The sequence below is a fragment of the Coregonus clupeaformis genome, chromosome 30 (assembly GCF_020615455.1).
Source record: "Coregonus clupeaformis isolate EN_2021a chromosome 30, ASM2061545v1, whole genome shotgun sequence".
In the NCBI taxonomy this organism is placed as follows: domain Eukaryota; kingdom Metazoa; phylum Chordata; class Actinopteri; order Salmoniformes; family Salmonidae; genus Coregonus; species Coregonus clupeaformis.
Window position 1 is genome coordinate 49163790 of NC_059221.1, and position 14061 is coordinate 49177850.

Genomic DNA, 14061 nt, shown 5'->3' on the forward strand with positions numbered 1-14061 from the left:
TCCAAATGTCCACAAAACAAAATATGCTAGACAAGGTGGGATCTTTTTGTGTCAGTAAAATGAATTATGCGAGAAATGTCATGGGGACGCTTTTATGAGCAAATATTGAAATAATAACCATCATATCAAAGTAAATGGAGTCAGCTATGACATGTTGTGTGGTCCTCCCATTATGACTAGTTGCAATTTATTAGGCTACAGAAGAAATAAGTTATGATTAATTTCTTGCGTTTATCCATAATGATCTCATCATTTAGCCTACCTGCCCAGCCTACCCCATCTGTTGGCTAGAGCGCACGTGCCAAGACCAGAGTAGGTACATTTGCTATTTAACTCAACAGTTTTTGTGACAAAACTATCTGTAGAGTTGAAAATGTGATGGAAACACATTGAACTTTAGATTTTAATTAGATACATGAAAACGCACTGCTTTTCATCCAGAAGTCTGTTTGGTGGAAACACCACTGGTGGGGTAATGTGTATACAGTACGTGATTTTTATGGGGGATTTTTTTATTATGCTAATTAAAGGTAACTCTCGATCCACGATATAGCAGGGGATGAAAAGCCATAACACATACATTTTGGTCGATAATGTCCAAAACTGCACCGAAGTCTAACCAAACATGATGATCGATGCTTGACTGGTGTTTGACAAATAACACTTTATCTGCGAACTGTTGGCTAGAGCGCATGTGCCAAACACCGAGTAGGCACATTTGCTATTTTATGCAACAGTTTTTGGCAAAACTATTGGTAGAGTTGAAAATGCGATGCAAACACATTGAACTCTAGATTTTATTCCCTACCTTCAAACTTCTGAGGGAAAAACCACATTTTAGGTGCACTACGTCATCACATACTGATTTTTTATCCTAAACAAGACAGTTTGGTGGAAACACACCACTGGTGGGGAAAGGCGCATGTTTTGTTTATGTAGATTTTATCAAATCTTCATGACAATCTGTCGCCAATTCGATGTTAACCTAGCAAGTGTCTGGGTCTGCTCTGCTCTGCTCAAACACAGAAAGAAGGTGGCGCCAACAGCCTAGACACACCAGGATTTCTGGGAAATCACGAAAGTATTACGTCAAGCCTGGGCAAGTCTGCATAAAGCACCTGCAATTTCACTAGAATCAGAAAGTTTCACTTTGATATCTTACAGTTAGTATGCGTGTAGCATGCAAATAGACCACTAAATTGAGTCAATAGCTTTATTCACTCGGTCTATTTGACTGTAGATTATAGGAGGAGCAATGTGAAATATAATATAACATTAATATAGATATTCCAATTCATACCGAGAACGAAATTGATATTCTAAAGTGAAAAGGGAAGTAGCCTAGAACAGAAAGCGTGACTTGAGTTTCTGTTAATGATCTGCGAAAATACACAGTACTCTCGGAATCTTGAATTTACCTCCACACTCACAGCTGAGTAAGTTATTAATTGTTGTATTGTAGGCTAGTCTTATTCTATATATAGTCATAAGACCTTCTATAACATAATACTGTTATGCTGATCTGGTAGTACCTGTTTATATTTTTGTAAATACTTTTATGAAAAGTTCTCTTAAGTTTCTCCGCAATATACATTCTTAATATATATATATATATATATATATATATATATATATTACCTGCCATTCAGGGGGCTTTTTCCCCACTGACTTTCTCTCACTGTGTGTGTTTGTGTGTTTGTCTGTGTGTGAATTAAGAAGATGGTGAAGATGAACCCACTGTTTATGATCCTCCTCCTCTCCACATCCTTAGGTATGTTAGAATGAGCAGGTTACACATGTTTTATAAGTAACATTTGATGAGAATCCTGCCCTAGAAACGGGTGATAGCCAACCAAAGGGACAATTTTTACAACAAACCTTTCACCATTAATTGTTGTACTATTGAGCACCCTCTAACAATTTGAAGGTTGTTGTGAAATGTTTATTTGTACCGCATAAAATATTTGTACAGTACATTTAGGCTACCCTATATAGTGCACTACTTTTGACCAGGGACCATGGCACCCTGTTCCCTACATAGTGCCCAATAGGGAGCCCTGGTCAACAGTAGTGCACTATATAGGGAATAGGCTGCCATGGACCCTGGTCAAAAGTAGTGCCCTATATAGGGAATAGGGTGTCATGGACCCTGGTCAAAAGTAGTGCACTATGTAGGGAATAGGCTGCCATGGACCCTGGTCAAAAGTAGTGCACTATGAAGGGAACAGGGTGCCATGGACCCTGGTCAAAAGTAGTGCACTATGTAGGAATGAGGCTGCCATGGACCCTGGTCAAAAGTAGTGCCTATAGGGAATAGGGTGTCATGGACCCTGGTCAAAAGTAGTGCCCTATATAGGGAATAGGGTGCCCTCCGTCCTCCACTGAGATGGTCTATCTTGGATGTTCTTCCACAGAGTTGGTCAGAGGAGGCTGTTCGTCATGTGACGCTCCTCCATCTCCATGTAAGTCGTGTGTCCAACGTCCTGTTTATGTCCGGGAGGGAGAAATGGCAGTGCTGCAGTGCCCGCTGCGGACCACCAGTGCAGGGCACAGGGAGGGGAACCTGACCCTGGCATGGCGCAACCACTCTGGGCCTGGGGAGCTGCAGGAGCCTGTGGTGTGGAGGTCTGAAGACACTCTCACCGTCATCTTGAGGGTCTCCCCCAACGAACAGGGGGTCTTCTACTCCTGCTCACTACTGTATGTGTCTGTCACTTACACATCTAGATGGCCTTTTATTGTCCGTTTTATCAATCATACTTTTTGTTCTTCAATTGTCTTCTCCTTCCGTCTGATGTATTTTATTTTATTTTATTCTGTTGATTGATTGATTGATTTAATTAATGGTTGATGGTTTGATTGATTGGTTGATTGAATGATCAATTGCTTGATTGATTGATTGATTGTCATATCTTTCTCTGGACCGTTGCAGCAATGCCAGTGGCCAGCCCCTGAGGACAGCGTGGTTTAACATCACAGTGTTCTCTGGCCAGTGCTACACAGACATGGATGTGTATCGATCAACTTGCTATCTGGGAGAGTCCTGCGAAACGTATACATGGATGTCGGACCACAGCATCCCACAAAACTTCACCAAACTGAAATATACGTGGTACAAGGTATGGCTTCTTCTTTTCTTTGTCCCCCTCCTCCACCAGTTGGCAAAGTAGTAGTAAATATTCAGTGATGGTGAGTTTCCACTAGTTCTACTTACTTTGCCTTTGGTTAAAACGAAAGACATATGTCATTACGTCTGCTTGAGGAGGTGTGTTTTCCCCTAGCCATTGGCAAAGTATTATTGAATAGTCTGTTGAAGGTGATTTATTCCACTAGGCAAAAAGCCACAGGGTATTTCCCTGTTATATCATGTTTTCCCCTAGCCTGGGTGGCTGTCCTAGCTAGCGTAGGGGCCAGCATCAATGCTTTAGTTCACCAGTCATGGATGGTGCAGCAAAAACAACTCTCAGTTTTGCGACTAGCGTCAATAGACAGGCTTTGAATTACCTGTTTATTACCTGTTTATTACCAGTTTATTGCCCGTTTAGTACCTGTTTAGTACCTATTTATAACATGTGTATTAATCACATTTATTTATAAAGTCACAAAGTGCTTATACAGAAACCCAGCCTAAAACCCCAACCAGCAAGCAATGCAGATGTAGAAGCACGGTGGCTAGGACAAACTCCTGTGTATTACATGTGTATTACATGTGTATTACCTGTTTATTACATGTTTATTACCTGTGTATTACATGTGTATTACCTGTTTATTACATGTGTATTACCTGTTTATTACATGTGTATTACCTGTTTTATTACATGTGTATTACCTGTTTATTACATGTGTATTACCTGTTTATTACATGTGTATTACCTGTTTATTACCTGTTTATTACATGTGTATTGATTAATGTATTGTAGAACTGTGACATAGAGTTACCCTCTGACTTTGCCGATGGATACCTGGAAAGTGCTACAGAGTGACAGTGGTTACTATACCTGCACTTCATACTATACATACAACTCAAACCTCCATGATGGACAGGTGTTTACCTTGTCCAAAACCATGGAGCGGACAATTAAACAAGGTAAGAAGCTACTGTACAGTACTGTATATCAGGGTTGGGGTCAATTCATTTCAATTCCAGTCAATTCAGAAAGTAAACCAAATTTCAATTCCAATTCAAAAATGTTACTCATTGTAAAGCATTGAAGAGAATTTGAATTTGAATTTGAATTTCAGTGCAATTCCTAAATCGACTGGAATTTAAATGGAATTGACCCAACCCTGCTGTATGGTTTTGGACTCTCTGACCTTTTGCAAAGATACCTTGAAATGTATTTGTCAATTAAGATTTATTCAATGTTTGGTTGATCTGAATCTGGATTCTAGGGGAAAGCTAAAGTCAATGCAAGAACAAGGATCTGTAACTTTTGCCCATAGTTATGGTTTATTTTGTTCAAAACGATTGATAGAAAGTGAATGTCATTGTTCCCTTTTAACTACATTCATGTTTGTGTTTTAACTACATTCATGTTTGTGTTTTAACTACAGTGATATTTCTGTTTTAACTACAGGGATATTTCTGTTTTAACTGCAGTGATATTTCTGTTTTAACTACAGTGATATTTCTGTTTTAACTGCAGTGATATTTCTGTTTTAACTGCAGTGATATTTCTGTTTTAACTGCAGTGATATTTCTGTTTTAACTAGTGATATTTCTGTTTTAACTACAGGGATATTTCTGTTTTAACTACAGTGATATTTCTGTTTTAACTACAGGGATATTTCTGTTTTAACTGCAGTGATATTATTGTTTGTACAGGAAGTTCCCATTTAAAGCCAAAGATCATTAGCCCTCAGGATGGGGAGTTTATTGAAGTACATATGGGTGAGTTCCTCTACCTATCTGTATGGGTGTAAATCAGCGTTTTCAGTCAAGTGTGTGTGCGTGTGTGTGTGCGCGTGCGTGTGTGTGTGTTATGTGTACCTGCGTGTGTGTGTATGCAATATCCATGTGAATTATGTTTTGTGTTTGATCTACATTCCTAGAATGTTCAGTAACACTTACTGAAGGTGTACAGGTCTAATGCTTTAAGATTAATTCATAAGGCGTTGTAAGCCTTGTTACAACAAGTAAAATACATTATAAGTAACTGTATGCTCTAAGTCAGGGATGGGCAACTTTGGCCCAGGCACAAGGATCAACCCCCTCACACACACCTTTGGGGGACTCAGTCGGGGTCTCAACTTACTGTTGCGAGAAAGAACAGTAGAATATACTAAAAAGCAATTTCAAAATGTGGTTGTGCATCAACAGTTTTGATCTTGTTATGCCAGTCACTGATAGTCACTCAGTTAGCCCATGTCAGCTAACATTTTATAGATTGGTAAGTTAGTCTAACGACCAACTATCTTATCTAAACTTAGTAATCATGGTTCAGATAAGTTCCGATTATTTGTAGCCTCCACCCCCCATCAGAGTTGCCCATCCCTGTGGCCTTCACCCCCATCAGAGTTTCCCATCCCTGAGGCCTCCACCCCTATCAGAGTTTCCCATCCCTGTGGCCTCCACCCCCATCAGAGTTGCCCATCCCTGTAGCCTCCACCCCTATCAGAGTTTCCCATCCCTGTGGCCTCCACCCCCATCAGAGTTGCCCATCCCTGTGGCCTTCACCCCCATCAGAGTTGCCCATCCCTGTGGCCTTCACCCCCATCAGAGTTGCCCATCCCTGCTCTAAGTAAAGTGTTAGTGAATAATGTGTGTGTTTTCTCCAGGATCCACTGTGGTGGTGGTCTGCAGGGCTGTCCTGTACTCTGATTTTGACTCCTTCCACTGGATGGAAAACATATATTTTGTGGAGGAGAACATGGAGGCCCTACCAGTGTTTTATAATACTTCACAGTGAGCATGTACAGTCACTACAGAAACGACCTGGGTTCAAATACTATTTAAAATCTTTCAGATACTTTGAGAGCTTCCTTCAGCCTGCCTGGAGCACTTTTGTGACTATTCTATTGGTTCCGTTGTGCCAGGAAAGCCCAATCAAGCCCAGATAAAGGATGTGAAATATGCATTTACAGCAAACGGCATAGTCGCTGAACAGTAGACAAGTATACTATCATGAGATTGATTGATCAGTTGATATGATGACATCAACTTTTTTTTCCTTCTGAAGACTCTGTTTCCCTGGTTTATCAGCCCAGTTACTCATCCCTCTAAAACGAGTAAAGAAACGTGGTTCTCCACAGTTAACACAACACACTTGACTGTTTCCTCCAGAGAGAATGGCCATCACCTGGTATCGCTGGTGATCAGGCAGGTGTCCGAGGAGCAGCTGAGGAACAGATACACCTGTAAATTGGAGTCTCCATCTGGGACCTCCAACGTCTCTATCACCTTCAAACAGAGGAGAAAGTCAAGCAGCCTCTTAAAGGGACATTTCAACACTTATCTACTGAATAATGAGTATGAGGTAGATTGTTATTTTATATCCCATTAAAAGGCACAGTCTTTGCTTTCCAATCATTACAAATATTACAGAGTCTGCCTTTATCAAACTCTACTGGCCATTTCACAGAACCCTCTCTTCTGCTCTTAGGTTACCATGACATTTAATCAAGAAGAGTTTATTATCACTTCTGTGTGAAATTCAAATGATTATCTCAGGTTTCTTTCCTCCAGTTTCTCTTTCCGCTGTACAGTAACAGCGGTTTGATATTATCAGGTTTATTTGTGTGTATGTGCGTGTGTGCGTGCGTGTCACGATCGTCTAATGAGGGAGACCAAAGCGCAGCGCGTTGAGCGAACATGACTTTATTAAATTAAAGTACTCACTACAAAAACAACAAACAATGACGAATCGTGAAGTCCTCGGGTTACAATGACTGACAAGGAACAAAAACCCACAACACTAAGGTGAACACTGACAGTTTAAATATGGCTCCCAATCAGAGATAACGAGCCGACAGCTGACACTCGTTACCACTGATTGGGAGTCACACGACCAAACAAGGAAACACAACCAAAAGAACACACCCCCTGGCTCAAAATACACAGTCCCGGAGCCAGAACGTGACAGTACCCCCCTAAAGGCGCGGACTCCGACCGCGCCTACACCCCAAATAGGGAAGGGCTGGGTGGGTATTGCTCCTCGGAGGCGGCTCCGGCTCCGGGCTTGACCACCACCCTACTACAATCCCCCCGTAGTGCTCCCCAGTCCGATCTGACCCAGTTAGCTGGATCAGGACTGCCAACGCCGCACCCCTGGCTTGGCGCGTGAGGCAGGAATGGACCGGACCTGGCAGACGATACGCACCCTTTGCATGGTGCGTGGAGCCGGAACAGGCCTCACCAGGCTGAAGACTCGCATCCCTGGCTTGGTGCGAGTAGCAGGAATGGGCTGAATCTGCTGACGACTCGCACCCTGGCTTGGTGCGAGTAGCCGGAATGGGCTGAATCTGCTGACGCACTCGCACCCTCGGCTTGGTGCGCGTAGCAGGAACGGGCCGGACAGGGTTGACGAAACGCACCATAGACTTGGTGCGGAGAGCAGGAACGGGCCGGACAGGGCTGACGAAACGCACCATAGACTTGGTGCGGAGAGCAGGCACGGGCCTGACAGGGCTGGCGACGCGCACCACAGACTTGGCGCGAGAGCAGGAACGGGCCGGACAGGGCTGACGACGCACACCACTGGCTTGGTGCGGGAGCTTGGATGGGCCGGACTGTACTGGGGACACACACCACTGGCCCTACACCGGGATCTGGAACGGGCCGGACCGGACTGGCAACACACGCCAGTACCTCTCGCCGTGCCTCTACTTCCTCCATCCCCTCTTCGACCAGTGGCCCCCGTAACCCGGCGGCCTCCTCCGGCAACCCACTGGACCGTTCTATCGCGGCCTCCTGCTGGTCCGACGTCGTGAGCCCCCCTAAAAATTTTCTGGGGTTCTCTCCTCTTCGTGGACCAGGCCTCCATAGTTCTGCCAGACTCTCACCCCACTGCTCCAATGTCCAACCTCTCTCCTCTTCTCTTGGCTTGGCCCAGTCGAGACTCCTACTCAACTGCTCCCAAGTCCATCCTCTCTCTTCCTCACGCTGCTTGGTCCTGTTATGGTGGGTTTTTCTGTCACGATCGTCTAATGAGGGAGACCAAAGCGCAGCGTTGGAGCGAACATGACTTTATTAAATTAAAGTACTCACTACAAAAACAACAAACAATGACGAATCGTGAAGTCCTCGGTTACAATGACTGACAAGGAACAAAACCCACAACACTAAGGTGAACACTGACAGTTTAAATATGGCTCCCAATCAGAGATAACGCAGCCGACAGCTGACACTCGTTACCACTGATTGGAGTCACACGACCAAACAAGGAAACACAACCAAAAGAACACACCCTGGCTCAAAATACACAGTCCCGGAGCCAGAGCGTGACAGTGCGTGGCCGTGTGTGTGTTCATGTGTATTTCATGGCCTCCTTTAGGTCCACCCCAGTTTCACTTCCTGGTGCTGGGTATAGTAGGGGTCTTTGCCGTGACGGTGGTGGTGGTGACTGTTGTCTATGTCAAGCTGAAGGTGGACATAATTCTGTTTCTCAGAGATGATCTGGGTTGGCATCATCACAACGCCTCTGGTGAGAATAATGCCTTGCACCAAACATGCCAATGTCACATTGAAACAGTCTTGTTGTAGATCGTGTTTCACCACATGATTTGGATTAATTGTGTTATTTCAGATGGGATGTGTTATGACGCCTATGTGCTGTGCTATAATGTCTATGTCCTGTGTTATAATGCCTATGTCCTGTGTTATTATTTCTATGTCCTGTGCTATAATGCCTATGTCCTGTGTTATGTCTATGTCCTGTGCTATAATGCCTATGTCCTGTGGTATGTCTATGTCCTGTGTTATAATGTCTATGTCCTGTGTTATAATGCCTATGTCCTGTGTTATAATGTCTATGTCCTGTGTTATAATGCCTATGTCCTGTGTTATAATGCCTATGTCCTGTGTTATAATGCCTATGTCCTGTGTTATAATGTCTATGTCCTGTGTTATAATGCCTATGTCCTGTGTTATAATGTCTATGTCCTGTGTTATAATGCCTATGTCCTGTGTTATAATGTCTATGTCCTGTGTTATAATGTCTATGTCCTGTGTTATAATGCCTATGTCCTGTGTTATAATGCCTATGTCCTGTGTTATAATGTCTAAGTCCTGTGTTATAATGTGTCTGAATGGTGTGTTTCAGATGGGAAGCGTTACGATGCCTATGTGTTGTGTTATAAGAGTGACTCAGAGTCAGGCGTCAGTGAGGAGGACAGGCGTCAGGTGGAGGAGGTGCTGGAGGAGGAGTATGGCTACAGCCTGTGTCTCTACGACCGTGACGTGCTCCCTGGGGAGGGTGAGTCAGTCCACTGTCCTAACATCGGTCCTCATACTGGTGTGTGTGTGTGTGTGTGTGTGTGTGTATGCACTGTTCTTGTACCTATTCCTGTTTCTGCTCCTTTAGCTGTACCCGTTCCTGTTCCTGTTCCTGTTCCTATACCATTTCCTGTTCATGTTTCTGTTCCTGTACCTGTTCCTGTACCTGTTCCTGTTCCTGTTCCTGTTTCTGTTCCTGTACCATTTCCTGTTCCTGTTCCTGTTCCTGTTCCTGTACCCATATCCGTACCTGTTCCTGTTCCTGTTCCTGTTCCTGTACCTTTACCTGTTCCTGTACCTGTATCCGTTCCTTTACCTGTACCTGTTCCTGTTCCTGTACCATTTCCTGTTCCTGTACTCTTCCTGTTCCTGTACCTGTTCCTGTTCCTGTTTCTGTTCCTGTTCCTGTTCCTGTTCCTGTTCCCATTCCCATACCCGTTCCTGTTCCTTTATCTGTTCCTGTACCCATTCCTGTTCCTGTACCTGTTCCTGTTCCTGTTTCTGTTCCTGTACCATTTCCTGTGTCTGTTCCTGTTCCTGTACCCATATCCGTACCTGTTCCTGTACTCGTTCCCATTCCCATTCCCGTACTCGTTCCTGTTCCTGTTCCTGTACCTGTTCCTGTTTCTGTTCCTGTACCATTTCCTGTTCCTGTTCCTGTACCCATATCCGTACCTGTTCCTGTTCCTGTTCCTGTTCCTGTTCCTGTACCTTTACCTGTTCCTGTTCCCGTTCCTGTTCCTGTATCCGTATCCGTTCCTTTACCTGTACCTGTTCCTGTACCTGTTCCTGTTCCTGTACCTGTTCATGTTACCGTTACCGTTCCCATTCCTGTTCCTATTCCTGTTCCTGTTCCTGTACCTGTTCCTGTACCTGTTCCTGTACCCGTCTCATGTTACCGTTCCCGTCCTGTTCCTATTCCTGTTCCTGTTCCTGTACCTGTTCCTGTTCCTGTACCTGTTCCTGTACCCGCTCATGTTACCGTTCCCGTTCCCGTTCCCGTTCCTGTTCCTATTCCTGTTCCTGTTCCTGTATCAGTACAGTATGTGCTATGTGTTTCCAGCGGTGGCTGAGGCGGTGCTGGGGTGTAGAGAGCAGAGCCGGAGACTGATCCTGGTGCCCAGCAGCCTGGGGCTGAACCCAGGGCAGGACAGCCAGTATGGTCTGCTCACTGGGCTCCATGCTGCACTGGTGGAACGGCAGACCTGGCTAGTCCTCCTCCAAACAGAGTCAGACCCAGACAGCCAGGTAGTTATGCCTATGGACGAGTTATGCCTACAGTGCCGTGCAAAAGTATTCATCCCCCTTGGTATTCTTCCTATTTTGTTGCATTACAACCTGTAATTTAAATGGATTTTTATTTGGATTTCATGTAATGGACATACACAAAATAGTCCAAATTGGTGAAGTGAAAAATTTAATAAAAACTTGTTTCACAAAATTCTAAAAAATAAATACCGGAAAAGTGGTGCGTGCATATGTATTCACCCCCTTTGCTATGAAGCCCCTAAATAAGATCTGGTGCAACCAATTACCTTCAGAAGTCACATAATTAGTTAAATAAAGTCACCTGTGTGCAATCTAAGTGTCACATGATCTGTCACATGATCTCAGTATATATACACCTGTTCTGAAAGGCCCCAGAGTCTGCAACACCACTAAGCAAGGTGCACCACCAAGCAAGCGGCACCATGAAGACTCCATTTCCTTTCAAACTGCTTCAACTCCATTTCCTTTCCAAAGCAGACTAGAAACACTTTGTATTTTTCCACTTTTGCAATTGGTTGTGCTTGTTCGTTTTTAGTGTTTTTTCGAGAATCTATTTTGTAATGAAAAGCACTATAAGCTAAATGAGTGATTGTAGTGACCTTAACACAACACCTAGTGATCTCGTCAAGGGGTTCAGATCTCTTGGTGTAACAACTAAGCTGTTGGGTTGGCAGTCGGTGTTCCTCCGTTCAAGTCCCGGTCGGGCTACCCCCAAAATCCGCTACATTATTCTGTATTATTTTTAGGTGGATCTGGAGCTGGACTCCCTCCCTGAGGCCCTGCGGCTGCTGGCCCAGTCAGGACACACCGTCACCTGGAGGGGCTCCCACTCCAAACCCCTCTCCTCACCCTTCTGGAAGGAGCTGCGCTACCGTATGCCTGCCAGGACCAGACGGCGCCCCCTGAAGGATGGTAGGACCATTCTGTGATTATATAGGCTCCAGGGCAGGGTTTGGGTTCAGTCAATTCACAAAGTAAACTGAAATTCAAAATGAAATAATAGCATCTATTGAAATTGAATCTCTGTATTTTTATTTTTTTATTATATTTTTTTACTTCAAATTGACCCCAACCCTGCTCCGGGGTCAAGTTTCCTCAAGGTACAGAGCTAGGATCAGCTTCCCCTCCCCCAATCCTCAACCATTAGTGGGGACAATGCTAAACTGACCCAAGGTCAGCATCTAAGGCCAACTTCACCCTACTCCGATTATACTGTATATTAGGACAAGATGGGGGAATGTTATACCATAACATTATTATGTAGATCATGTTATTACAACAGAATCCTCCAGACAGACTATAGACCTGTTACCCTGAAAGATGAGTGAAATAAATGCATCTAACGTGATTAATGTGCAATTATTACCTACATGAGTGAAATCGTTTATTTGTATTTTTTAAAAGCAGCTTTTCTGTGTTGGAATGGTGCTGCCGTACCCCAGCAACAGAATGGTGTGGGCGTATACTGGTCATTAAAAATATTCATGCGAATAGACCGCTGATTGGCAATGAGCTCAGCCAATGAGCCAACATGACATCATGTTCTATGAGGCAATAGCAAGTGGTGTATTTGAGATATAGGTTTGAGGTGGGGGGTTTTGTGGGGGGTTTCTCAAATGTATGCTTTGGCCACAAATATGAGTATAGGACATTATTTGGTTATGAGTTAATGGAATATGAACTTTTAAAAGTGAGATTTTCACTGGACAGTTACTTTAAGACCCATTGACTTCCATTCAAAACTACCACGGCATGCTCTGCTTGTCCAGTGGACAGAAGAATTGTCTTTCTCGCTCTACCTGTTTCTCTCTGTTCCCAGTCGGGGCCAGACTCCCCAAAAAAACTTTCATTGATTCAAGGAAAGACCACACGCACAGCAGCAAGTCACACCTGAATGTACGTACACTCCCCAGAAACATGAAACAGAAGTGACATAGAGAAGAAATGCATTAATTCCTTGGCCCTGATATTTCATAGGGCTGTATGTGGGAGTCTGCTATGATAAGAATCACAATCGAATCACCAAGTACATTTACATGAACCATGAATTTGACCTGGTGAAAGATGCTTACAAGTATAAACAGAATGTCCAGACAGGATATATAGATGAAGAATTTACACATAATCCACATGATATGAGTAGATGGGGTTATGACAGGTATTTATGAAGTCATTTATGACTGATTAAATGTGTCTTGTTTTGTGTTTACTTATTTTGTGTTTTAGTTCTGTTTTATCTAGACAGTAGTAGTCCCCAATGTGGACATTTCTTATTGTGTTTTCATTGATCCTTTATTTGGGTATTTACTCTGGGCATAAAATGTGCATAGGGACTATGGGACCTGGTCCAAAGTAGTGTACTATATGGGACACAGCCTCTCTGATTCTGTCAACAGATGTCAAACCAAGTCTTGAGAGGCTGTGCCAAAGCCTGTATCATTCATTACAGAACATATCTGTCCACCCTACTCTGTTTGCCATGTAATGGTCTGTATACTCACCACTGTTCCGTATTACTAATGTATTGACACTGGGCTTCAATAAATGTTTTACACTTGCAACAAAGACGACTAATTGGTGAGTTCTTCAGGGAGGAAAATACTACAATTTATAAATTCAAGTGAAACGCTGTCTTCTCTTACATCACAGATCAGCCTTGCATACTTACACAGACACTTCACACTCCGGCTACCTACACCCACAGATGCACAGAAACCCACAGATGGTGTGAACTCTAGCAAAGTAGATCTCTTAATCTAACCAGGAAATGGATGTTGCCATATAGGAAACTGGTGGTCATGTTATAATAATAATATGCCATTTAGCAGACGCTTTTATCCAAAGCGACTTAGTCATGCGTGCATACATTTTTGTGTATGGGTGGTCCCGGGATCGAACCCACTACCTTGGCGTTACAAGCGCCATGCTGTACCAGCTGAGCTACAGAGGACCACATGGTGCATCTCTGAAGGGAACCTGTATCAGATATAATTGGTTTCCAACCATCTAAGAGGCAAGCTGCACAGACTAGTGTGCTATTGGAGAACAGGTCAGTGGAATTCAGGGGAGCTAGCTCAGATACGTCCCTCCTCTTTTACTAGGAGAGCAAGGGACTGACTGAGCTATTTGTCTGGTTTTAGATTGGTGAAAGAGCTTCTGTTTCTAGGAAACCCAGATCCTTCTGACAGTTACGACACGCAGTGGTGGGTTTGATATTGGAATGAATTAAGTGGTGCGGAGGGATGCACACTGGACCGTCACTGGCTTTAGCAATCATCACATGTTTTCTGCAGAGATACTTCTGTGAAAGTGGCTGGGTCAAGAAAGAAGGTACTTATCTTTATTATCAAAACAACATT

General features: G+C 43.7%; 1 protein-coding gene and 1 long non-coding RNA gene across 2 annotated transcripts; both read left to right on the forward strand.

The window, feature by feature from the left end:
* Positions 1–3982: 3982 nt before the first annotated feature.
* LOC123482264 lies at positions 3983–5813 on the forward strand. The gene is made up of 3 exons (XR_006657643.1): positions 3983–4087; positions 4826–4891; positions 5779–5813. It is a non-coding gene; the product is annotated as an uncharacterized LOC123482264 (long non-coding RNA).
* Positions 5814–5870: 57 nt separating this feature from the next.
* LOC121546340 (interleukin-18 receptor 1-like) lies at positions 5871–12515 on the forward strand. Its single transcript, XM_045209294.1, has 6 exons — positions 5871–5885; positions 6180–6414; positions 8493–8642; positions 9261–9413; positions 10497–10681; positions 11449–12515. Exons 1-6 carry the CDS (start codon positions 5871–5873, stop codon positions 11629–11631), a joined length of 921 nt encoding a protein of 306 aa, XP_045065229.1. The 3' UTR covers positions 11632–12515.
* Positions 12516–14061: the final 1546 nt, after the last annotated feature.

Bases quoted from the DNA above. Each gene is read 5' to 3' on its own strand.
- LOC121546340 (XM_045209294.1), top strand. The intron at 9,414-10,496 runs GTGAGTCAGTCC...ATGTGTTTCCAG, and splicing joins TGACGTGCTCCCTGGGGAGG to CGGTGGCTGAGGCGGTGCTG. The intron at 10,682-11,448 runs GTAGTTATGCCT...TATTATTTTTAG, and splicing joins AGTCAGACCCAGACAGCCAG to GTGGATCTGGAGCTGGACTC.